Below are 26,416 nucleotides of genomic sequence, written 5' to 3'. Positions count from 1 at the left end.
ATGGCTTGGATACTGTATTTTTTGTTTGTTTTGTTTTTCTAAACAGGCTTTTTCTGTGTTAACAGTCCTAGCTGTCCTGGAACTAGCTCTCGTAGTCCAGGCAGGCCTCAAACTCAGAGATCTGCCTGCCTCTTTCATCCCAAGTGCTGTGATTAAAGGCACGCACCACCACGGCCTGGCTTGGATACTGTTTTTACCTTAGCAAAGAAAGTGATTTGTTGGCAGCTCCCGTGGAGAGTGAAACCAGAATCTTCTTGCTGCCAATCTTGTGCCTGTGGAGGCTGTTCACTGCACAGATTGCTTCTTGCAGGTTTCCCATCTGCACAATGGCCTTGAGCTGGTAATCGGTGTGAGGACTGAGCTCAATACTCTTGACCTACAAAAGGACAAAATGAAGCAGAGCACTACCAATATCTACCCAGAGCCTGTCGTCTTCAAAAACGAGAATGAACTGTGGAAGAATATGCTACTAGATGTCAGGGCCTGCATGAGGTGACTTGTCTGAATAAGGTACTGCAGGTGACCAGAGTGTAGATGATCTTCAGAGAAGCTGGCCTGGCCAGTCTGCCTGTGTGCTCTGGCATATGTCACTCAGAGGTAGACTCAGAGAACAGGGTTTCTCTGACTCTGCAAAATACCAGGTCTATAAAAGGTGCATTTTTAAAAAAAAAAAAAAAAAAAAAAAAACTGCACCTAAACACTGGGCTGGGTAAATTAAAATACAATAAGAACTAGCCAATAGTCCTTTAGACTAGTGGTTCTCAACCTGTGGGTCACAACCGCTTTGGGGGTCGAGTGACCCTTTCACAGGGGCTGCATACCAGATATTTACATTACATTCATAACAGTAGCAAAATTACAGTTATGAAGAAGCAATGAAAGTCATTTTATGGTTGGGGATTACCACAACATGAGGAACTGTTTCAAAGGGTAGCAGCATTAGGAAGGTGGAGAACCACTGCTTTAGATTTTCTGTATTTCTGGATGTAGTTCTTAGTAAGTTCCTCTATCCATGACAGGCACTTCTCGTGGCTAGCTTCATTTTCTCTTAAGTGTTTTATACTTCTTTTAGCACAGAGAAGGGAAAAGAAGTTCCAATCTGTCCAGTCATACCCATGTCCTAGCTGTGGCTCTGTGTGTCCCATTAGGCCCTCTGGTATTAAACTCTACCAGGGGTAAAACAAGCAAGGACAGGAGTGAAAGGGGTGGGGGGGCTGGGAGGGGCAGCTGGAGAACAAATGGCTCAGCAGATAAGAGCCTACATATATTACTCTTTCAGAGGACCAAAGTTCAGTCAAAGCATCCATGCTGGTGAACTTAAAACCTACTGTAACTCTAGCTCCAAAAGACCTGACACCTCTGGCACCCACATCCATGTGCACATACCCTCACACAGATACACACATCCATATAACTAATTTAAAATATATCTTTAAAACAATGAAAGAGTGAAGCTGAGCATTGTGGCTTATGCTTTTAATCACATCAACTGAGAGGCTGAGGCAGAAGGACTCTCCCATAGTTGAGACTAGCTGAGATGAGATCCTGCCTTAAAAATGCCACACACTCCCCAAAACCCAAACCAATTACCCTAATAACAAGAGTGAAGGTACCTGGCCATGCCTGGAAAAGGCCTCCTGGAGGAGCTGCTGCAGCTCCTTCCGGGACAGCCTATAGTCCACATTGCTGACCTGGATGTCAACACCATTTGCAAATGGGTCTGGGCAGTCAGCACTGTTGCTGGGATTGGCAACATTGAAAGCAAGTGGCGAAGCTCTGTTTAAAAGGTTTGGAGACATACTCCTGCAGAAAACACACAAGATGTGAACAGTTCTATGTACCGGGTTCTGCCAGTTCAGCTTTGTCTGAAACTAGAGATAATAGAGACTTTCCTACTTGGTTTTGCAGTGGATTTATCTTAAGCCTATGCTGATTTAGGCTTATTGTCTAAAGTACTATGAATTGGACTCAATAAAAAAAATCATTCAGTATCAAATTTATTTCACAGAAATATTTAAAGCAAAACAGAGAAAATATAGGAAGCCTTGCTAAATTAAAATTCCACTCTGGGCATTTAGTCTTACAAACTTAGCATCTAATGCTTATGTAGGGTTTAACCTCCTCTGACTTACAAGGTCTACCACCACAAATAACAAGGGGTCAATTGTTACATGAAATTGTACATTCCCTTTCCGCAGTGATTTTTTTCAGATTTTTTTTCTAAGACAAGGTCTCACTACATAGCTCTTGCTGTGCTGAAACTCACTAATAGACCAGCTGGACTCAACCTCATAGAAATCTAAACCTCCCAAGTGTTGGGATTAAAGGCGTGTGCCACTGGGCTTGGCTTTTCCAGAGTGATTCTTAACCAGTTCTGCACAGCAAATGCGTGTAAAAACAGGCCTTTATGGCAGCCCTGTCTGCCAAGTCTCACAGCAGCTTCCTACAAAGTAACATATTAAGAGCAGCCAATGCTCATCTCATTTTGGCTTCCCTCAACACAAAGAGAGCAAGACGCTGTTTGTCTAGTTGACTGTTTTTATTTAAGGTCTTGCGAAGTTAACACAGGTTGGCCTTGAACTCATTATGTAACACAGGCACATGATCCTCCTGCCTCAGATTCCCAAATGCTGGGAACATAGGCATGCACCTGACCATAAGGACATCTTAACATCCTTCCCTGTTGATACGGAATCACCTAGATTTCCAAATGGAGGAAGGAACAATGGAGGAAAGCAATGCCTCTGAATGTTAGCTACGGTAACCAGTAAATGGGTCTGGCAGGGAAGATGGCAGACCTGCCTCAGTGTGCACAGTCTCAATAACTAATGTAGTGACCTGTAACCTTCCGGTTGCTTATCCACCCACGGGTGAGCAAGCTGGACTTACCTGGGAGACCAAGACTGAGAGGTGAGCAGAGGGCTGACTTGCCTTGAGGCGATCAGCTTGCTGAATGCAGACGGGTAGCTCACTTGGAAGACAGTCTCCTCTCTCTCCTTCTTCTCTACAGGAGAGCTGGCAGCACTCTGGGAACTGACGTTCTCTTTTCTAACAGGAAGGAGAATTTGACAGTAAACGTCACAGGTCTCCCATGATTTCATAGAAGCAGCTACAAGAAAACTGGACATACTTTTGGTTGCTTCTGTAAAGTGGCTCCATCATGCCTGTGTTCTTCAGGGTGGGCACTGAAGTGCTTAGGCCACCATTAGGCAGTGCTGCCAACCTCCCATGGCCTTGCTGGTGCTCACCGTTTCTGCTGCCAGTCTTTGACTCCATTCGGCACAGCTCCTTTAAAGACACAAGTCACAAGTGCAATGGTCTTGAACCCTAAAATCGCAGATGAGTTAGATCCTATACAAACTGTAAAGTCACTGAGTCTCAGCAAAAAACAAAGTAAAAGGACACAACAGGAGCTGGCAGGCGCAGGACACACAGAAAGAAACCAAACCTACCATAAACGTCAAAAGGCAAGCAATATCAAAGTTACCTGTAAACTTTTAATGCTCGTGTTTTTTGTAGCAGATCCAGAATTTGCCTGCAACCCTTTGCCAGGCATGGCTTTGGCACTGGGTGACTGTTCACTTGTGTCTTTGACGAGGCACAATTTTGAGTTCTTAACTTTTTTGGGAGACTTTGCTTTATCGGCAATTGCATTTGAGTTCTTGGTTTCAAGGAACTCTCTGTGTTTCGGAGCAAGCGACACAATGATCCTGTTACCAAAGACATCCTCGTTTTCCATCCGCTTCTGGGCCCGCTCTGCACTGTCCTGGTTCATGAAGCGGAGAATTGCACTGCAGCCTGAGATACTCAGCACTTTGCCACCGCAATTATCAGACAGGCGCCTAAGCCTGTTGCTGATGCTCTTGCCGTCTTTATTTGCTGGTAGGTTATAAACATAGAGCAGAGTGTGGCACTGCAAACACAGGGGGAAAGGGTTACTTCAGTCAAAACAAGAACAAGTGCTGTCTTCACTTAATTCACTGAAGAGGTAGGGACAGCAACTTTGACGGGAAAAGGTAAATTCATTCAGTAACTGAATGGTATTTCCAATAATCAGCTAGGTACAGATATACTGAGTGATTCTGTCTCTATACAACATCCAGAAAAGACCAACCTAGAGTCCAGTGACTAGCTGCCTGGATGAAAAGGGAATCACCACCAATTGGCAGACACCACATGGGAACCATGTCAAACTGCAAGTGCATCTCAGTAAATGTTGAAAACTAATGAGCTGTACATGTCAGGTAAGAGGTCAGAAGCCTTCCAGATATCCTGAAATGTGTATCAAGAAATAGGCCAGGGCTGGAGAGATGGCCCAGAGGTTAGGAGCACTGCCTGTTCTTCCAAAGGTCCTGAGTTCAATTCCCAGCAACCACAAGGTGGCTCACAACCATCTGTAATGAGATCTGGTACAGAATACAGTATATATAATAAATAAATAAATCTTTAGAAAAAGAAAAAGAAATAGGCCAGCTGGCGGCTGTGTAAATCTTTAATCCCAGCACTAAGGAAGCAGAGGCAAGTAGATCTCTGAGTTCGAGGTCAGCCTGGTCTATGGGGCGAGTTCCAAGACAGCCAGGGCTACAGAGAAACCCTGTCTCAAAAAACTAAGATAAATAGGAAGACAGATAGAAAGAAAGAAAGAAAGAAAGAAAGAAAGAAAGAAAGAAAGAAAGAAAGAAAGAAAGAAAGAAAGAAAGAAAAATAGAACAGGGGTTGGGGATTTAGCTCTGTGGTAGAGTGCTTACCTAAAAAGTACAAGGCTCTGGGTTTAGTCCTCAGTTCCAAAAAAAGAAATAGAACTGTGAAAATGCTAGGAAAATGAAGATAATTGTGGAGAGGGCTAAATCTGGGAGCCACAGGAAAAAATATTCAAGGGCAATAGCAAAAGAAAAGGAGATTTGTTAAAAAAAAAAAAGTTTCATAAGAAGGCCAACCACAGACAGCACTTTTTACCTATCACACCAGCAAACGTTTAAAACACATTCTCATTGATAAGAATAGGAAGAGATGCTTCTCATTGATAAGAGTAGGAACCAATGTCACCTTCTTGGAGGTCAAGGAAGACCGTGCCAGTGCTTCTGCCCAGAGCTACCATACCTGAGAATGTACTCTCAAGACACCCTGGGTGAGCTGCTGGAGATGATAAAAACTAGGTAAGAAAACATGCCCAATAACAGGCAGACTTCTTAAACAAATCAAAGGCCAGCCACAGACCAGCTGGCAGTCGGCACTCGTTTTTGTTTATTTGTTGTGTTTTGAGACAGGGCTTCTCTGTGTAGCCCTGGCAGTCCTGAACTCACTCTGTAGACCAGGCTGGCCTTAGACTCACAGATCTTCCCGCCTCTGCCTCCTGGGATTAAAGGTATGCCGCCACCACCACCTGGCTTGTCAGTTAGCATTCCAGTGGCTAAAAATATGGGCAATTTATACCAGTATTTTATGTGGGCATGGAAATACACCCAAGATGGGCAATTTATACCAGTATTTTATGTGGGCATGGAAATACACCCAAGTTTTGATACTAAGTTATAAATAAATAAATAAATAAATAAATAAATAAATAAATGAGATGGGCTGGAGAGTTGGCTCAGAGGTTAAGAGCACTGACTGCTTTTCCAGAGGTCCCGAGTTAAATTCCCAGCAACCACATGGTGGCTCATAACCATCTGTAATGAGATCTGGTGCCCTCCTCTGACCTGAAAGTATACACGCAAGTAGAACACTGTATATGTAATAAATAAATAAATATTTATTTATTTTAAAAAAAGACATGATTAAAATTTTTTTTTATCTATTTTCACCATCTGGAAAATAATGCTAAACTGTAAACACCGGGAATCATCCCTCACATGATTTCGACTAGGACAGACTCTGGGTTTGCTGGCAACTGGGACTAGCAGGTGGGCTGGTGGACCTGAGTCCAGCCTCTGCTTTGCTGTGGTTGCCAACCTGCTTCCTTTAAGCACTAATTTCTACCTTCTTCCTGTGAGGATGCTGGATGCCATTCTTTCTCCCTGTTTTTGATAGGGTTTCACTAATGCAGCCCTAGCTGGATAGAAGCTATGCAACACAGGTTGACCTGGAATTTGTGATATCCCTGCTGCTAACTCCTAAATGCTGAGATTACAGACATATATCATATGTACTGGGTTGGACAGGGTCATTTATAATACACACTTGCAACTGTGAAGTTATTAAATTATGCATTAAAATCCACTTAATGTATGGGAATGCCATCCTTCTGGAATACCCATACCGGAGGTCCTTTCCACCATGGTTAGAATTTCTTCCAGAGTTACGCATGCATTCCCCTAACAGTTCCACGCATGGCTCAGCACTGTGGCAATCATATTTATCCCAAACTGTTCCTGATCATGTGCTCACACTCTCCTAGTATGTATGGCCTACAACATCCAATGTCACACCCATGCATGACAAGAAACACACTGTAAAAAGCACAGCCTCTGCACCGGCTGCAGTTTGGGAAGAAATCATCCAAAATGCATAACTGCTCTGCTTATCTGTAGCCAAACAAGTACATGTGAGCTCTCTACCCATAATACCTGAGACCAAAACCACTTAAACTCCTTTCCCTGTTTCATCCATTTGATATAAAGTGCCTTTAGCCTTGGGGACAGTATCACGTGTCTATCTCTGAGATAAAGTCACAAGTTGGTTCTCTAAACAAGTTTGAAAAGCATTAAAAGAAAATCCATCTGTATCTATTCAAGACAAGAATTTAAAGTTTCCAAGCTTATTTCAAACTCTGATCAGCCTTTTACAAAGAACACTATCCCACACCTGGTGACCCCTGGCTGAGGGCTGTGTCTCAGCTTCTAAAATCTACCAGTAAAAACCAGCAAAGGCAACATAAACCCACTCACAGGGATCTTCAGTGGTAACCTGGGGGGTAAATCAGAAATGAATTCTTCAAATCTGATCAGCTCGTTAGCATGATGCAGCAAGGCTTCAGAGGCTTGGTTTTTATGCACCAAAATGATGTGGAAACCGTGCCTATGCCTCAGGTCACTGAGTTCCAATGCAAAATTGACATCAGCTGAAAGACAATACAAATTATTAGAAACATCAACAGAAGCAGCCCGGGCAGCGAGTGGCACGACAAGGAGGCAGGAGGAGGCTCAGCCACTTTCCACTTTTGAATAGGAGCACATTTTCTTGTAAAGAATTAACGTTGACAGGGTAATCATACCTAACACACCTTCTTCAGGTTTTTTTTTTTTCTTTCCTTTTTCAAGACAGAGTTTCTCTGTAGTTTGGGGAGCCTGTTCTGGAACTCGCTCTGTAGACCAGCCTGGCCTGCCTCTACCTCCTGAGTGCCGGGATTAAAGGCGTGCGCCACCACTACCACCTGGCAGCTTCCATATAGTATTAACAGGGAGCAGGGAGCAACACACTGGGGAGATGTGAATCTGAAAATTTATCTTGCATTTTTTAAAGTTTAATACTGAGGGAGGGGGAACCCTTACCACCCAAGAAAGATTTTCTTGAATAAATTGACCCTGCAATTATCTCATAGAGAACATAAAAGAGTCAGATGCCTTTTTCTTCTCCCTTTCAGACAAGTGCTCACTATGTAGCCCAGGCTGGTGCTGAACTCATCCTCCTGCCTTAGCCTCCTACACGTTGGGATTAGAGGGGAGAGCCACCACACCAGGCTATAGACTCAGCTGTTTCCCTAAACAGCTGTCAACATCATCACTGCATGCCCTGTTTTCACCTCTCTGTAGTTCTTTAGCTTGCACATTTCTGGTAATTCCCATGCAGTGATTGTGGCTGAAACCAACAGATGCTTTGACACTTACTTGATACAAGAACCACAGTAGCAGGAGCAGTATGTGTATTTGCAAACCTTCGAAGACTCTGACGGAGTTTGTCATCAGCAGCATTCTTTGCAGTAGCGTTTATGTGAGCAACAGTTACCTGTGATTATTTATCAAAAAGATCATTGAACAAGATCTGGGGTTAGAAAACTGCCACACTTGGTCTACTCTTTTTTTTTTTTTTAAACAAGGTCTCACTGGGTAGCCCAGGCTAGCCTTAAATTCTTGATCCTTCTGCCTCAGCCTCCAGAGTGCTGAGACTAGAGAAATGCACCACAATACCTGGCACCTAGCAGATAACACACAGGAAAAAAATCTCTCCAATTTCTGTTACAACCGGATCTCAATAATTTCAGAACTGGTTCTCCATATGAAAAGAGAAAAAATTATTATCCCAAGTCTCATTTCTAATTGCTTTTGCACTTCTTTTATCCCTCTTCTTAAAAAGAGGAAAAGAAAGTAAAATTCAAGTCATCAGGCTTTCAATGATACATTTTGTCCACAATGTGCATGAGGTACAGTTAAGGTACAGTGTGGGGTTTATCACCCATCTATGCCATCCACTGTCTGGAGCCTATAGGATCTGGGGATGCATGGCAGATGGAAGACGAAATAACATTCCTAAAAAAGTCAAACACACTGACTACTGTTAAAAGATTAGACTTACCCAAAGCAAAGTGCCTCAACCACATGTAATTTTCATTTGGATTACAGACAATGTGTGTGTGTATAAAATTACATAATATATATCTGTATGTTAAACATAAATATATAATTCTAGGCAGAAATATGGAATGTCAATGATACTATTTACCTAAGAGTCAAAACATTTGGATTCTATCTTTAGATTTACAGCAGACCTTGCGGTCAGACAGCCTTGACTTAAATATTAGTTCAAAACACTGTGCATGGTCATGTCTTTAATCTCAACACTCAGGAGACATGAGGTAGGCAGATCTCTGTGAAATTAAGACTAGCCTCATCTACATACTAAGTTTTAGGCCAGCCAGGGCTATCTGGTGAAACTCTGTCTCCACATAAATAGTTATTCCAGTTCTTTCCTTTATTGGCCATATAACCATAAGAAAGTAGTTTCCCTTCTTAGAGCCTCAATTTCATCTGTAAATTCGAAATACCACATCCATGGACTGACACAGACAGCACACAGTCACTACAGTGCACCAAGGTACAAACAACTTACTGAAAGATCAAATGTTTAAATTTCAGCATTCTAGGAAAAACTGTGTGGCTTTCTCTCATTTAAAAACAGCATAAAAACAATAATATCACTAAACCAATCTGAAATTGGAATTTTAAACAAAACACTCCAAGTAATCAGGCCAACTGTGATGACACACGCCTTTAATCCCAGCACTCAAGAGGCAAAGGCAGGAGGATCTCTGTGACTTAAAGCCTGGTCTACAGAGAAAGTTCCAGGCTAACCTGGGCTACACAGATAAACACTGCCTTTAAAAGGGGGGCGGGGACAGGAGAGATGGCTCAGCAGTTAAGAGTGCTGCCTGCTCTTCCAAAGCTTATGAGTTCAATTCCCAGCAACCACATGATGGCTCACAACCATCTGTAATGAGATCTGGTGCCCTCTTCTGGCCTGCAGGCAAACATGCAAGAAGAACACTATATAAAAAAATAAATCCTTACAAAAAATTATGTGAGTGGGTGCTTTGCCTGCATGTATGTCTGTATACCACATACATGCTTGTCACCTGCAGAGAACAGAGAGGGCGTCAGATGCCTGGAACTGCAGTTACGGATGCCTGTTAGCCACTATGTGGGTTCTGGGAACTGAACTCTAATACTCTAGAAGAGCAGTTACTGCTTCAGCCCTCAGCAGACTACAAGTCTTTCTTTTCCTTCCTCCTCTTTTCTCCTCTTCCACCTTCTTTTTTTTATAATTCTTTTGTTTTTTTTTAAGATTTATGTATTTACATATATGAGTGCTCTGTCTGCATGTACACCTGCATGCCAGAAGGCACCAGATCTCATTATGGATGGTTGTGAACCGCTATGGTTGCCGGGAATTAGACTCAGGACCTCTGGAGAAGCAGTCAGTGCTCTTAAGCAAAGAGCCACCACTCCAAAGATTGCAATTTCTAACATACATGCATACATACATACATGCATGCATACATACATACATACATACATACATACATAATTTTACCTGGCAATTATTTAGTTCCTGAATAACTTCCTTGTTTTCTTTACTGATGTCACACACACAGATAAACTCTGCTTCTCTGTGTCCTCTAAAAAACTTCTCACGGATTCTCTGTACAACAGTCGTTGCTGACCGGCCAGAGGGGACTGAGCAATTTTCAATATCCCAGAAAACGCCAATGGGGGGTAGGGTCTCCAGCACCTGTCCAGCGACTGCAACTTCTGGTGACCCTTAAGAAATATTAATACTTCCAGTTACACATAGTGAAAAAGAAAACAGTGAGCTAAAGCACAATAGGTAACTACCCATCATTCTAAACAGCAGAACGTTAAGTTTAAGGATAACAACTTCCCACTGACCAGCCTAAGAAGCAACCACAATATCCAGCGACATACTGAGATCATTTCTACTTTTTTTCTTCCGAGACAGGGTTTCTTTGTGCAGCCTTGGCTGTCCACAACTTGATTTTAAACCAGGCTGGCTTCGAACTCAGAGATCAGTCATCTCTGCTTTCTGAGTGCTGGAATTAAAGGCGTGCACCACCACTGCCTGGCCACTCCTACTTTCAGTAACAACAAAGCCACAAATAGGTGGTGCCAACTGACACTGACAGAAACAATAACTGGGACCTCCTGAAACTGAGGAGATCTTCACCAACCCCACATCAGACAGAGCAAAATATACAAAGAACTCAAGATATTGGTTATCAAAAGAACAAATAATCCAATAAAAAAAAATTGGGTACAAACTTAAACAGAGAATTCTCAACAGAGGAATCTAAAATGGCTGAAAGACACTTAAGGAAATGCTCAACATTCTTAGCCATCAGAGAAATGCAAATCAAAGCAACTCTGAGATTCCATCTTACACCTGTAAAAATGGCCAAGATCAAAACTGATGACAACTTATGCTGGAGAGGTTGTAGGGTAAAGGGGACACCCCTCCATTGCTGGTGGGAGTGCAAACAGTCCCTTTGGATATCAGTGTGGCAATTTCTCAGAAAAGTAGGAAACAACCTTCCTCAAGACCCAGTAATACCACTTTTGGGTATATATCCAAAGGATGCTCAATCGTGCCACAAGGACATGTGCTCAACTATGTTCATAGCAGCATTGTTTGTCATAGCCAGAACCTGGAAACAACCTAGATGCCCCTCAACCAAAGAGTGGATAAGGAAAATGTGGTATATTTACACAATGGAGTACTACACAGCAGAAAAAAATAACGACACCTTGAATTTTGCAGGAAAATGGATGGAGCTAGAAAACATCATATTGAGTGAGGTAACCCAGACTCAGAAAGACAAATATCATATGTACTCACTCATAAGTGGCTTTTAGACATAAAGCAAAGAAAAACCAGCCCACAAATCACAATCCCAGAGAACCTAGACAACAATGAGGACCCTAAGAGAGACATACATAGATATAATCTACATGGGACATAGAAAAAGACAAGACCTCCTGAGTAAATTGGGAGCATGGGGACCATGGGAAAGGGTAAAAGGGGAGGGGAGAGAAAGGGGAGTGGAGAAAAATATCTAGCTCAATAAAAACAATAAAAAAATAATAAAAAAATAAGTGGTGCAATGATGACCAGAAACTGAGTGGATGCTGAGGACCCTTGACCTGCCTCTACCTCAGTGCAGGCTTGTCTGCCTGCTGAGTATGAAAGAACATTAAAGAGACCACCAGAGTGAACAGTCAGGGCTACATAGAAAGACCGTCTCAAAAACATTAAACACAAACCTAAGTGAGTCCAAGTCTCCTACAGCACTTAATCTCTCCGATACATTCCTCTTCCTATACAGATTCTGGTCTCAAACAGCATCAGTTTAACATGAAGGCCTATAATCACAAAGATTCTTGCCAAGAGAGGGAAAAGAGGACTCACATACACTTCGAAATGCAAATGCACCCCTAGTATCACAAGGAAATTTTTATAGGCAAGTAAATACATTTGTGTCAGATATTGAAAACAACTCAAATGGAAGCTATAGATGGCTCAAGCAGTAAAGAACACTCTGCTGCTCTTGCAGAGGACAAGGGTTCATTCAGTCCCTAGCATACACATGATGGCTGACAACCTTCAGTAACTCCACTTCCAGGGGATCCAGTGCCCTCTTCTGGCCTCTACAAACACCAGGCACACATAAGTACACTTACATACATGCATACAAAACACTCATACACATAAAATAGAAATAAACGTTGGAAAAAAAGACTTAAATACACTCTTTTATGTTACATCATTTACCAAATTTTGAAGCAGCTTTGCCTAGACTGGTTGACAACAGTGAGGTCTCCTTCTCCATCCCTTTTGTTCCACAGCCATTACACAGAGGGATAGCTCCAGGTGCAGACTGAGTACTTGGAGGTGGTATATTCGGCCAGATTTTAGCAGCATCAACTATACTATTTCTTCCTGGCTGTTTTGTAAACGAAGACGTTTTAGGCACATCAATAAATAACTCAGATATAACTGAAAACACCATCCTAAGCTTTTTATCCTCCTACCCAATAGCCTCTGATAAATTGTATTTTCAAATAATCTTTAGCAGAACTACCAGCTACCAACCCAGTCTCAACTGAAAAGCAACTTGAAATGATCAGAGACCTGAGTCCTTTCAACCTGGACATGCATATGCTATGAAGGAGACCTTGAATGCAGCTCCCATAAATGGCAGAAAAACCTTCCTTTGAACATTTGTGTGAAAGAGACCAGGTTTCACGTTCCTCATATTACAAAGAAACAATGTATAGTTACTGTTCTGCCATGAAAGGGTGAGTGTAGAAGCTGAGTTTAAGTTATAAGAACTCGACCAACTCTGTCCTAGAGAAAAACGAAACAGGTAACAGACTCTGCAAACAAAACTGTCCTGTAGGAAGCCGGGCGATGGTGGCGCACGCCTTTAATCCCAGCACTCGGGAGGCAGAGGCAGGCGGATCTCTGTGAGTTCGAGACCAGCCTGGTCTACAGAGCTAGTTCCAGGACAGGCTCCAAAGCCACAGAGAAACCCTGTCTCGAAAAACCAAAAAAAAAAAAAAAAAAAACTGTCCTGTAGGACATGGCTTTCTCATGACCAGAGGCTCTAAAGGCACAAGCTGCACACCTAACTCCACTGCACTTTTCTGGATGCTCTCCCATTTTACCCTTTGCATCTTTCAGTATCAGATGAATGGAGCGTGATCTACACCATAAGAATCTTCAACACTATGCACAGTAAAGACATGGCAAGATAAAGCCATTTCTAAATAGAACCTCAGGGCCGGGCGATGGTGGCGCACGCCTTTAATCCCAGCACTTGGGAGGCAGAGGCAGGCGGATCTCTGTGAGTTCGAGACCAGCCTGGTCTACAGAGCTAGTTCCAGGACAGGCTCCAAAGCCACAGAGAAACCCTGCCTCGAAAAACCAAAAAATAAATAAATAAATAAAATTAAAAAAAAAATAAATAGAACCTCAAACCTTATTATCTGGCCCCAAGATAAAGAATAAAAGATACATACCTTGTTTAGACAGTCTTCACAGTAAAGTGAGCCCTTTAAACAGACTGGAGGTGCCACATTTAGGTGAAGAGAGTTGGTGCACAAGTGAGGTGTAAGCTCTGACTGGGAAAGGCGATCTTCCAAACGCCCACGAGCCCCACTCGGGAAATCAGAACAGGGGAAATAGCCAGCAGAGGTGCAGCCCTGGAGAGTCGGGAACTGATGCAGCTTGTGTATGTTACTATGACACGACTGAAAATGGACCTTCCCACAACATGGTAGATGCTTGCAGGAAGGTAGGCTACTCTCTACACACATGCTGGGAAAGTCATTCGCAAGGCCCACCAAGTTGTTCCTAGCAGAGGCATTCTGCAGTGAAGACACAGACTGGAAAGCAAACCCTGACCCTACTTGACACGTGACTGTCCTGGTGCTTGGTGAGTCTAAGAGTGAGCCCGTGTGAATCAAGCTCCCAGAGCCTCCACTACTGCCACCACCACCACCAAAACGCATGGGCGAAGTGGGGGGTTCATTAGGGCAATGAACACAGCAGCTTACTTTGGGAACAGCTGAGAGCTGTACTTTTGGTTGCTGAAGGGAATGAATATCAGGAAGTGGGACTGCTGGGAAAAGTTTAGAGCCAACATGAAGAGGAGATGGTATATCCTTTAACTCCACAGCAGCGTTCCTGTTCTCCATGTACTCTTTCTGAGGAGAGATCAAAACACAAGTCAATTTTTGGAGACTACTGTATTTTTTCTCTCATATACTACTGTGTTAAAAAAATAGAAAACAATGTTCTTTTTTTTTAAATAAATAAAATTTAACTTCTTTTTTTAAAGATTTATTTATTTACTATGTATACAATATTCCTCCTGCCTGTACACCTGACACCACAAGAGGGCATCAGATCTCATTATAGATGTTTGTGAGTCACCATGTGGTTACTGGGAATTGAATTCTGAACCTCTGGAAGAACAGCCAGTGCTCTTACCTCTGAACCATCTCTCCAAACCCAACTCTTTTTACATCACTCAATCATAACTGAAATAATATAACAACATCCAGCTAAGACCAGGGACAATCTTTAGAGATCTTGCAGGAAGGGAACAGAGAAACATACAACTAAGATTAATGCTATTTCTGTCAAAATCTTAAGATGGCTCAGCAAGCCAGGTTAACCACTCATACCTCAGGGATTATAACTTTCTCTTGCTTCAAAGCGCTGTCTAAAGAAAACTGGGATATGCAAAGATGTCACAGTACTCAAGGAAGGGGGCTTATAAGCAAGCAGCTTCCTTTATTTATTCCTGTAGGTGGTGAGTAAAGGGTTTTAGTGGGGTTCTCCTTAAAGGAGGAGAGTGATATTCCAAACACCATGAATGAGGCTAGCCACCTGCCCAAAGTGACTGAGCTGTGCTGCTGAGAGCCTTCATGGAGTCTTTATACTGTGGCCAGTGCAAAGATACAATGATTAGAACTATCCACTCTCGGTTCAAAACCCAGCCAGCACCACTAAAAATGAAAAGAAAGAATATACTTAACATCTATAAGAAATCCTGAACAAAAGGTATTGTCAATCTTTTCTAATTTACAAGACTTAAAACCAGAGGGTGAGTCAGGGACAATGGTCACACCTGTCTGTAACTCTGTACTTGGGAGGCCAAGGCAGAAGGATTACAAATTCAAAGCCAGCCTGGACTATATAAGAAAAACTTACCTCCAAGGCCATAGGCCAAATTCACTCAAGAAAGCTATAAATACAATTTATTTTAAACTTTTCATTGTTTTTAATATGCAAGCTTTAGAATTTGGGGCTTTAATAAGAAACCAAATTTCCAGCCAGGTGGTGGTGGCGCATGCCTTTAATCCTAGCACTCGGGAGGCAGAGGCAGGTGGATCTCTGTGAGTTCGAGGTCAACCTGGTCTACAAGAGCTCCAAAGCTACAGAGAAAACCACTCTCAAAAAAAACAAAAGAAGACACCAAATTTCTCCCCATTTTAAATGATTAAAATTTCTGTTACCCAGAGAGAAATACAGAGTTCAGCAGGTGATCATAAAAATGTGCAGATATGGTGCATAATAGTGCATAGGTGATACAGGCAGGAGAAAGACTCCCCAGGTCACCAGCACCCATCATCTATAATATTCTATAATAGTGCATAGGTGATACAGCCAGGAGAAAGACTGCCTCAGGTCACATGTACCCATCATCTATTCACAACGTGCTGTATCTTGAACATAGTTACCGTTTGGGGATTAAGAGGCAACGTCTGATCCGGACGAGAAAAGCAACCAGAGAATTTCCAAAGCCAAGGCTTAGCATCCTTATCTTGGTGAAGCCATCCAAGTGTTCTGCTGCAAGGGTTCTCAGTTCTGTTCCCTTCCATCACATAGCCAGACAATGTGGTTCAACATTCTTTCATCTTTCTTTTCCGTCATTCTTCCACCCTGTTAAAAAAGTTGTCTTAGTTAGGGTTTCTATTGCTGTGACAAAATACCATGACCAAAAGTCAAGTTAGGGAGGAAATTTCTTATTAAAGCCCCAAATTCTAAAGCTTGCATAGTAAAAGCAATGTTTACACTTCAGCATTGTTGTTCATCGCTGAAATAAATCAGGACAGGAACTTAAACAAGGCGGGATTCCAGAGGTAGGAAGTGATGTGCAGGCCATAGAGGAAAGCTGCTTACTGGCTTGCTTCCCATGCCTTGCTTAGCCTACCTTCTTATAGAACCCAGAACCAGCAGCACAGTGAAGGAACCACCCACCATGGGCTGGGTCCTCCACCACTGATCACTAAATGAGAAAATGCCTTACAGGTGGATCTCACAGCGGCATTTCCTCAGCTAAGGCTCCTTCCTCTGATGACTTTGCCTTGTGTCAAGTTGACATACAAAACCAGGAAGTGCATAAGTCAACATCTATGTTACTTCTTACACAAGCACACATTTTATAATGTTAATATATGAGATCACAACTGTATTCACAATACAATCAATGGCTCTCATGTTCAGACCTTAAAGAACAAAAGCAGCATGGATATCACAGCTCACTACAGGATACTAAAATTTGGTAAACTTGGTTGAATTCTATCTATTTAAATTTGATTTAGAGTGGTGGCACACACCTTTGATCCCAGCAGTCAGGAAGCAGAGGCAGGTGGATCTCTGTGAGTTCAAGGCCAGCCTGAGACATCTACAAAGCTAGTTCCAGGACTGCTAGGGCTGTTACACAGAGAAACACTGTCTCGAAAAACAAACAAAACAAAACAAATTGATTTAGAAATAAAATCTATGATCTGAGGCTGGGAGATAGCTAAGAAAAGTATTTGCTACACAAGGATGAGAATTCAGATCGCACTCTTATAAAAGACAGGCATACAACCATAACTCCAGCATGGGAGAGGCAGAAACAGGCAGATCCCTAGAGTTCAATGGCTACTCTGCCCAGCAAAAATCAGTCAACTCCAGATTCACTGAGACTACCTCAAAAAATAAGGTAGAGGGGCCAGTGACAGAGATCAGTAAAGGTGATTGATTGCCTCCAAACCTGCCAACCTTAGTTCCACTCCAACATATCAGAGAGAACTGACTCCCACAGCTATCTTCACACCTCCACATTTATGCTATGGTATGTATGCATATATACACATACACACACAATGAATAAATGTAATTTTTAAAAAATTAAATAAAGGAGGGCTAGAAAGATGGCTCAGCAGTTCTTCCAGAGGTTCTGAGTTCAATTCCCAGCAACCATATGGTGGCTGACAACCATCTATAATGGGAGTTGATGCCCTTTCCTTGTATGCAGGTACATACAAATAGGGTACTCATATACATAAAATACACAAACAAATCTTTTTTTAAAAATTAAATAAAGAACGATGAGGAAGATACCCAGCATACAACTCTATACATATATCTACATATGTGCAACTGCATACACTCCTACATGAACATGTACATGTACCACACAAACCATTTATTATCTGCCATTCCTCATATCCCAGTTTTTTTTTTCTGTGTGTGCAAATTAGGGAGGTCAAAGGGATCCTCTTACATGTGTGTATAGGTCAGAGCTCAGTCTCGAGTTTTCCCTAATCTACTACCTTTTCTTCTTCCTCCTCCTTTTTTTAGAACAGGGGTTCTCATTGGGCCTGGAGCACACCAGTTTGGCTAGACTGGCTGTCCAGCGAACACGGAGATCCTCCTGTCTCTCCCTCCCCAGCTCTGGGATTACAAATACATGTTATTACCTCACCCAGCTTTTAAAAACAGAGGTGCTGAGGACTGAACTTAGGCCCTCGTGCCTGTGCAACAAGCACTTTACCTACTGAGCCACCTCCTCAGTCACTAGAGCTTCATACATGAAGATAGACTATAGATTTATTTATTTTTGAGACAAATCATGGCCTCTGCACATCTCTCGGTAGAACTCCCCCTCTTCACTCAGGCAAAATAAGCCTCTAGGCTCTAAGCAGACTTTTTCTATAGTTTTTCTCTATTTGCTTTGTTTTTTCAAGTCAATGCTCCTCCTTGTAGCACTGACTGTCCCTAAACTATGTAGTTTAGGCTGGACTTGAACTCAAGAGATCTATCTGCCTGCCTCTGCCTCCCTAGTATTGGGATTAAGGTGTGGACCATCATACCTGGCCTACAGTTTTTCTTAATTTTCCTATCTCTTCCTATAAATTCTGCTTAGGAAAGCAGAGACGTTAGCAGTAAGGAGAACCTAATGTAAGTAAAAAGAAAAAACACAGTATTAACTTTCCTATACCCCTGGTATGAGCAAAGAAAGGACAAGTTAAATGACCTCTGAGGACTTTGAATTCTATTGTACCAGAGAAGTCATCCAATCGATTTTTTGGTTTGTTTATAATGAAAATGCAGTGTAACAGACTGGGTCGCCAAACATCCAGCAATTAAGAAAGACACAACTCACAGATGTACTTGACCCCAACACGACTACACTCAGGGTCCTAGCACACAAAGGCAAAGCCAATGCACACTTATTGGGCAGAGATGAAGCTAGCAATGTAAGAACAACCAAACCTTATTGTAAGTCCTCACCACAGTAGCCATTTTCAGTGATTAGCAGAAATTTCATCTGTGCATGTAGAAAATAATTTCTTTCAGCTGTATCTCCGATAAGACGCTTCTAAGAGATTTTACATCTCTGTGACAGGGTGAGGGGAGAATGGTTCAAAATGTATGTCAAGTCTGGGTGGACTGATCACATAAAGAACTAAACTATGGTCTGCCAGTCAAAGCCAGCTTGCTGCCTATATGCATGTGTATGTTTGTGTATGTCTACCTAGTGATTCTTGGACAGGATATGATTCTGTAATCTTGAAGGCTGGCCTCAAACTTTTAACAACTTTTTTTTTTTACCTCAGTCTTTTAAATGCTGAGATTACACACCTGTATTGAAATGTTCTGTGAACTAAAAATATATTTTGGATATTTTAAATTCCTGAAAAAGTGTTCTTAAACACGAAATTCAAACTTTAGTATCCATAAAGTTTTACTAGAGCACAGCTATATGCCTTCATTTAAATATTATCTATGGTTGACTTGAACTGTAATTGAGACTTGAGTCTTTGCCGCATAATCTGGTTACAAAGCCCAATATTCTTATATTTACTATTTAGCCAGTGTGCTGAAACTATAAAATTTAAGTTTCTGTTTGTAGGCTGGGGGGGTGTATGGAACTTAGTGGCATATGGAAGGTTCTGGATTCAATCCCAGACAAAAAGAGGGGGAGGGAGGGAGAAAAGAAGAAAGAGAAAGTAGGAAGAAAGAAAAAGATGTTTGTTTCTTTGTACACTGTCTCTATCTGCCACAGCATTATAGAAAATGAATTAAAAAATGCACACACTGCCCATTTTCACCACTGTATCTTGTGCCAGTCCGAGGCCTATTCTATGGTAATCACAAAATAATTATTTGTTGAATGACAGAATTAGCAGAATTAACCTAGTACACAGTTGAAAATAATTTGGAGACAAAGTTAACTGCTATCATTGTTTGAATTACAATACGTGTTTTTATTACTAAATCCAGGTTGTGCCAGGTGGTGGTGATGCACACCTTCAACCCCAGCACTTAGGAGGCAGAGGCAGGCAGATCTCTTTGAGTTCGAGGCCAGCTTGGTCTACAGAGCAATCTCCAGGACAGCCAAAGCTACACAGAGAAACCCTATCTAGAAAAACCAAAACCAAACAAACAAACAAAAAACCCAAGATGTATATCATCCAAAAAGCCCCTCTCCTATTCATAAGAACTTCTGATGCCCACATTGTTCATAATTTCAGCATGCTCAGACCTTTTTTTTTTTTTTTTTTGGTTTTTTGAGACAGGGTTTCTCTGTGGTTTTGGAGCCTGTCCTGGAACTAGCTCTTGTAGACCAGGCTGGCCTCGAATGCTCAGACCTTTTCAAAGCCAAGTGAACTACAACTTCTAACAATTCACTGAGAAACAAGAAACTTAATAGTCTCATAGCTAGCTTAAGGTCAAAAGGCTCACCTACCTCTTTCTACTACTACACCAAGGTGCCATCAACATGCTCAAAGAATCAGTAGTACTGGCACACATCTACAATTCCAACACTCAGGAGGCAGAGACAGGAAGATATTGGCAAGTTGAAGAGCAGCCTGGGCTACATAGACTTTGTCTCAAAAAAAGTTTAAAATTAATATATATAGGTGTCAGTACTTTTTTTAACTCTTACTTTGGGGGCTACCCAGCTCCCAAATAAACACAGGGAATCTTATTCTTTCTTATGAATGCCCGGCCTCAGCCTGGCTTATTTCTAGCCAGCTTTTCTTAAATTATCCAGTCTACCTTTTGACCTTTACCTACCTCTATTTCTGTATATCTTTTCTTTACTTCTTACTCTGTGGCTTGCTGTATACCTGGCCCCTGAAGTCCTCCTCTCATTCTCTTGCACCTTCAGCCTCCCTCCCCAGATTTCTCTTCCTATTTATTCTGTCTGCCAGCCCCACCTTTCCTTTCTCCTCTCTTTCTATTGGCCATTCAGCTCTCTTTTAGACCAATCAGGTGTTTCAGACAGGCAAAGTAACACAGCTTCACAGAGTTAAACAAATGCAATATAAAAGAATGCATCATATCTTTGCATCATTAAACAACTGTTCCACAGCATAAACAAATGAAACACATCTTCAACTAATATTCCACAACATAAAAGGATATATATATAGATAGATAGATTACTCTCAGTACAAATAAATATAAGGAAAAATATTAGTGACCTGTACTCTAAAATTTGCCCAGATATTCCTAGTTCCATTAGATATCTGAGCTAGCCAAAGGAAGCCCTGATGTGAGAGTCTTCCCTTCTGCCACTCTCTTTATCTTTGAGCAACTTAGATACAGGCTGAGAACGCACTGCATGCACATTGGGCCCCAAGGCAACCTCCCCATCTGTGTAGCTATGGGCAACTTATCTTTTTTAACCCAAGGTTTGTGGTTTGGTGACAAGAGATGAATTATTTCTCAAATGGCCTCCCCCTGCCACAAACTCCCATACTGTGTTAATCCATTTTACCAGTTCTGTGCATTTTGTTTTTCTACCTTTTATCTAAAATGGCATTATTTATTTGGTGTTTTATTATTTTTCTCCCCCATTAGAATATAAATTCCACGACTATATTGACTGTTATTTTCTTATTCACTGCTGTATCCCCTGAACCTAGCACTCCACTGTGCCTCGCAAGTTATTAACAAATGACCGCTGGTCAAATGTAGAGCTCACTAAATGTGAAGGAAGACCATTTAGCTGATCGTTTCCTTGTATACAAAACAGGAGGATCCTGGAAAGTCCAAAAGATACGGCTAGTACAGCTAGAAAGCTCTTCGTTACACCAAAAGAGTGTTTGGCAAACTCTAAAGGCAAACACGTTCGTGCTAGAATTAACGGGAGGAGTGGCTGATACTGAAGCTGAATCCAAAGAGGCTGCTAAGAGACGGACCGCTCTGGAGGGCTGCAAAACACAAAAAACAAACAAGCTAAGGGACCCAACTCCATCACTGTCCCTTTTCTCTCAACTTTCTAACTTTGCACAGACTGCAAAGGTTGTTGCTGACACCTGGAGGGCCAGGGAGCGAGCAGGGAAGCAGGCGCCGGCGGGGAGCCGAACGCCCCGGAAGACATCGGGATGGTTTGGGAGACCGATCTTTTCGCGCGGTTCCTTTGGCGGGTCCCGGACCCCAGCAGCGTCAGTCTGGGGAAAAGAGCGCTGTCCCCGGGCCAGCTGCGCTGCTGGCCGAACAACCCGAGCGCCCGAATAGAGTCCCGGAACTGACAGAGGACTCACCTCAGCCGCCAGCTCCTTCTCCGTTCACATTCCGACCCCGCCGCCTTCCCCCCCCGCCCCCCAGGCCCTTTGTTTTGATTCCCGACTCCGCAGCTCCCGCCGCCGCCGCCAAGCGCACCCTCCACTTCCGCTTCCGCTTCGCCCCTCCTCTGTCGCAAAACCCATACGATTCTCGACCACTAGCCCCGCCCCTTTTTCCGTCCCTCCCCCCCCGTCTTCCAATTACCACGTCCTTCCTCTGCTCCGCTCCTATAACCACGCCCCTTTCCCGCCCATTCCCGCCCCGTCTAGCCCTGTTCCTTGTTCCTCTAGCCCCGCCCATCCCCCCTCCCGCTTTTCCATTCCTCGGTTTAGCTCCACCTCTTCCCTCGTCTCTCCCCTTTTCTTCCGCCCCGCCCTCGCCTCCCGTCTTCTTCGCGCGAGGCACGATGGGAATTGGGGGGGGCGGGGCCTCGCGGCCCTGCAGCCTCGTCAGGCTCAGTCCCCTCCCGATAAACCTCTAAATAGGGTCTTTCCCCGGGACGGCTCCGGTTTTTTTTATCACGAACACCTAGTTTAGGAGTCCTCCCCGCTGGCTTGATGATGCCAGGTCGAATGGAGCCTCCAGGCGAAGAATTGGGGAACTTATGTGATGGAGACGAGAAAAGTCTGCCAAATGGGGTTTGCTAGGGTCCAGCTCTTAAGGTCTTGGAGGGTAAGACGAAGGAGACAAGAGTTCTGTGAAATACAGCGTTGTGGTGGCTTTTCTAACGTTCTGGCTCGTCACGTGATAGTCCTGTTTTATTTGCAGTAATTAAATTGTGTATGTTGCAGAATACATCTTATAGTGCAACCTAGTGGCGACTGGGGAAAGAACAGTAAAACCTGTCAAATGAGCTCTGCAAGGTCCTTCCTACCGAGTGTCCGTCCAACTGGTGTCGATAAACTGCATGCCAAGACTGCCGAATATTGTCACCAACGACAGAGTACATGATGACCTACCCATTTTTTTTTTCTTTTTGGAGATAGCATCTCACTTGTATAACCTGGTTGGCCTGGAACTTGCCATTCAGACCAAGCTGGCCTCGATGTCGGGTTCCCTTGCCTTCTCAGTGCTAGGAGTAGAGGCGTTTGTCTCGTTTGGCAAACTTTTCATTTGGATAAACCTGGTGCTTTGTTTCAAATGAACACTTTTTAGGTGACAGGTTGGGAACGAAAAAGAAGACATGAAAGTTATAAAAACTTGGTAAAACCAAATTGTGAACTACCATATGGGTGCTGGGAATATGAACCAGGATCAACCGGAAAGAGCAGTAAGTGCTCTTAACCGCTAAGTCATCTCTCCAGCCCCAACACTTTCAGTTTTAAATGGTTAAACCATGCCCTGTATTGGCTCCCCTTCCCAATTGAGCCTCACAGTCTTCACTTTTACTTGGCCTAAATATAAGTTGGAGCTTTTTGTTATTCTTTGCTTTTTGAAACAGGGTTTCTCTGGGTAGCACTGGCTGTCCTGGAACTCACTCGGTAGGCCAGGCTGGTCTTGAACTCAGAGATCTGCCTGCCTCTGCCTCCTAATTGCTAGCTTTAAAGGTGTGAGCCACAATGCCTGGTTTAATGTTTTCAGGAGGGGGAAATTTCTGAAATCACCAGCTGTTTACTATTTCCTGTTGCAAATTAGGTTAAAAATTTATTAACTAAATGTAGACACAGTTTAGAATGTGGTGGCTGAGTAGTACTTTTAAATAGTTTCTACTTAAGTCTGCCAGGGAGCCGGGTGTGGTAACGGATGCCTTTAATCCAGCAACAAATGAAATTTGCTAACTAATTAGGAAGCATAATTGCCAGGAACATTTTTCTTCCCGAGTCTCCAGGTATGCCATGCTTTCGCTGCTCTACTTGAAGTAGGATGAAGACCATGTAGCTTTCCGTAAACCTGGCTCAGGAGAGCGAGTTCAGACATGTAACTGAAGAATCCTTTATTTCTACTGCACTCTCCAGAAGGCACACCCAAGGTGTTTGTATTGCTAAGAACAACATTGTGTCTGTGTGTAGGCAGAATTTTTCCAAGGGAAAATTAAAACTGATAAAAAAGGATTCTAGTTGCTGTTTGTTTTGCTTTTAGTTATTTATTTATTGTTTTTTTTTTTTTATTTCCGAGACAGGGTTTCTCTGTGGCTTTGGAGCCTGTCCTGGAACTAGCTCTTGTAGACCAGGCTGGTCTCGAACTCACAGAGATCCGCCTGCCTCTGCCTCCCAAGTGCTGGGATTAAAGGCATGCGCCACCACTGCCCGAATAGCTTTTATTTTCAAAGTCTCAAACAAGTAGGTGTTTCTTTTGTAGGTGTTTCTTTTGCCTCCATTTTATTCTAGCTATTTCTGAATACTGACAATATTAACTAAAAATATAAAAAAGGGAAAAAAGTAATTGTGATGTTTAATTATTTGAACAAGTTTTAGCCACAAAACATAAAAGAGGGAAGACATTTTCCTTGACTTTGCTTGACATTTTTTTCTATTTATTTATTTATTTATTTATTTATACAGTATCCTGCCTGTAGGCCAGATCATGTGGTTGCTGGGAATTGAACTCAGGACCTCTGGAAGAGCAGTCAGTACTCTTAACCGCTGAGCCATCTCTTCAGCCCCTTGACATTGTTTTCTAGTCAAGAAGTAGGCTAGTGTCAATAAGTATTGTAAGAAATCAAGTCACTCAGGTAGACTAAATGAAAGGCCTAATAAAATGAGAATCATAAGTACTTTTTAAAGCACACAATTTGGGGCTGGAGAGCTTCACAACCAAAAAGACTCTACTTTCTCTACAAACTAGGCCAAGGACTGAAAAAATAGCCAACAGCTCTTCTGAAGGATGGGGTGTTGGTGGTGATTTCATTCTGAGTGTCCAGTCCAGTCCAGGGTGATCTGACACCTTTTTTGTCCTCCCTGGGCACTGCACACACATAGCACAAGAAGGAGACCACACCCCTCCGTACATCAAGGGTTCCCTCCCTGACCTCAAATTAAGCACAAACCACATCCAAACACTTGTTTTCACGGCAAGGTCCTTTATAGGCAGAAAAACGGCAGCAAATGGCCTTGCATGTGTGGGTTTTTTTTTTTTTTTTTTTTTTTTTTCGAGACAGGGTTTCTCTGTGGCTTTGGAGCCTGTCCTGGAACTAGCTCTTGTAGACCAGGCTGGTCTCGAACTCACAGAGATCCGCTTGCCTCTGCCTCCCGAGTGCTGGGATTAAAGGCGTGCGCCACCACCGCCCGGCTGCATGTGTGGTTTTTAAGAAGAGAAAAAGGGCAGTCTGTGTTAGAATGGGCTAGGATGCCGTAGTATATTTTGATTGGGCATGTTAGTTAGGTGATCCAAAGAGGACTTCTGATTGTTGAACTTTAACACTTTGATAGATGATTGGTATTTGATTGTTTCCTGAAAACCACTGAGGGAGGGGTGGGAGTGGGGCTACTGGAAAGATGGCTCAGCTGTTAAGAGCACTACCTACTCTTCCAGAAGACCCAAGTTCAGTTCCCAGCACCTACATGGAGGCCCATAACCTAGTTTCCTCTGGTTTCTGCAGTCATCAGGCATGCATGTGGTATACATACATCCACACACATAAGTTAATAAATAAACGAGAACACACTTCTTCAGTTTGTTTGATATAGGCACTGGGGTTCCTGTGTGTGCCTTTGAGTTCTTTTAAGGAACTATGGCGGAGTCACAAAAGAATTAAGAGACAGGTCACCCTAATAGGAGACAGGAAGCTTTACTTGTGTAATGGGCAGAACATTGTAAGGGTACAACAACAACAACAAAACCAAAAGAACACCGCAGTCTAAAGCTCCTTTTGTTAGCTACAAATCAAAATACCATTGGCAACTTACTGGATTTCCTGTAGCTTTATTTTCTCATCTTTTAAACAACTACAGGAGGCTGGGATATAGCTCACTGGTACAGTGCTTGCCTAACATGGCCAAGGCTCTAGGTTCAAGACCAGCATTGCCCCAAAATGTAAGATCATTATGCTTTTCTGTGACTCACCAGTCTATCAAGCAATAAAGTTTGGCATCTGAAATTGTGTATATCTTTACTGTGTTAAGCCTTTGAGATCAGATTTTTTGGTTTATTCACCGGGTTGTAAGATTACCTTGTACCTAATAGTACTCAATAAATATATTAGTGAACAATTAGGTTGTTTGCTGTCAAGAATTAGGTAGGCCTAAGATCGCAGCAAAAAATAAGGCTGAAGCAAGATGCTCAGGAATTTGAGGCTAGCCTAGGCTACATATGAAAAAAAACAAAAAACGAACACACAAACAAAACCAACAGAGGGCTAAGACAATTCAGTTGGAGGAGCACTTGCCTAACATGCCTGGAACCATGCTTCCATCACCAGCACCTCATAAAATTCTCCAGTTGGCACACACCCACACCCATAATTCCAACTCGGGACGTGGGCAAGACTATCAAAAGTTCAAGGTTAGCCATACAAGAAGTTAGAGGCCAGTCTGGACAATATGAGACAGGCTCAAAAGACCAGCGCCACCGTCACCTCCCCACAAAAAAACTTAGCATTGTGCCTGAG

The 26,416-nt window shown here is 42.7% G+C and overlaps 1 protein-coding gene across 1 annotated transcript in view; it reads right to left on the bottom strand.

Annotated features, from left to right (window-relative positions):
- Marf1 (meiosis regulator and mRNA stability factor 1) overlaps positions 1–21,965 on the bottom strand; it is a 53,285-nt gene extending 31,320 nt beyond the window's left edge. Inside the window, exons 1-12 of the mRNA XM_057773816.1 lie at positions 21,849–21,965; positions 15,759–15,960; positions 13,530–14,216; positions 12,280–12,451; positions 10,027–10,253; positions 7,827–7,944; positions 6,888–7,060; positions 3,488–3,913; positions 3,131–3,288; positions 2,890–3,048; positions 1,614–1,803; positions 198–376 (exon numbers count right to left, since the gene is read on the bottom strand). Coding sequence (XP_057629799.1) covers positions 198–376; positions 1,614–1,803; positions 2,890–3,048; positions 3,131–3,288; positions 3,488–3,913; positions 6,888–7,060; positions 7,827–7,944; positions 10,027–10,253; positions 12,280–12,451; positions 13,530–14,216; positions 15,759–15,899 — 2,630 coding nt within the window. The 5' untranslated portion in view covers positions 15,900–15,960; positions 21,849–21,965. The remainder of the gene's footprint in view (positions 1–197; positions 377–1,613; positions 1,804–2,889; positions 3,049–3,130; positions 3,289–3,487; positions 3,914–6,887; positions 7,061–7,826; positions 7,945–10,026; positions 10,254–12,279; positions 12,452–13,529; positions 14,217–15,758; positions 15,961–21,848) is intronic.
- Between the last annotated feature and the right edge of the window lie 4,451 nt (positions 21,966–26,416).

This window comes from Chionomys nivalis, chromosome 7, assembly GCF_950005125.1.
Source record: "Chionomys nivalis chromosome 7, mChiNiv1.1, whole genome shotgun sequence".
Classification (NCBI taxonomy): Eukaryota; Metazoa; Chordata; class Mammalia; order Rodentia; family Cricetidae; genus Chionomys; species Chionomys nivalis.
Note: the sequence above shows the minus strand (reverse complement) of the source record. Positions and strands in the feature narration are given on the sequence as shown.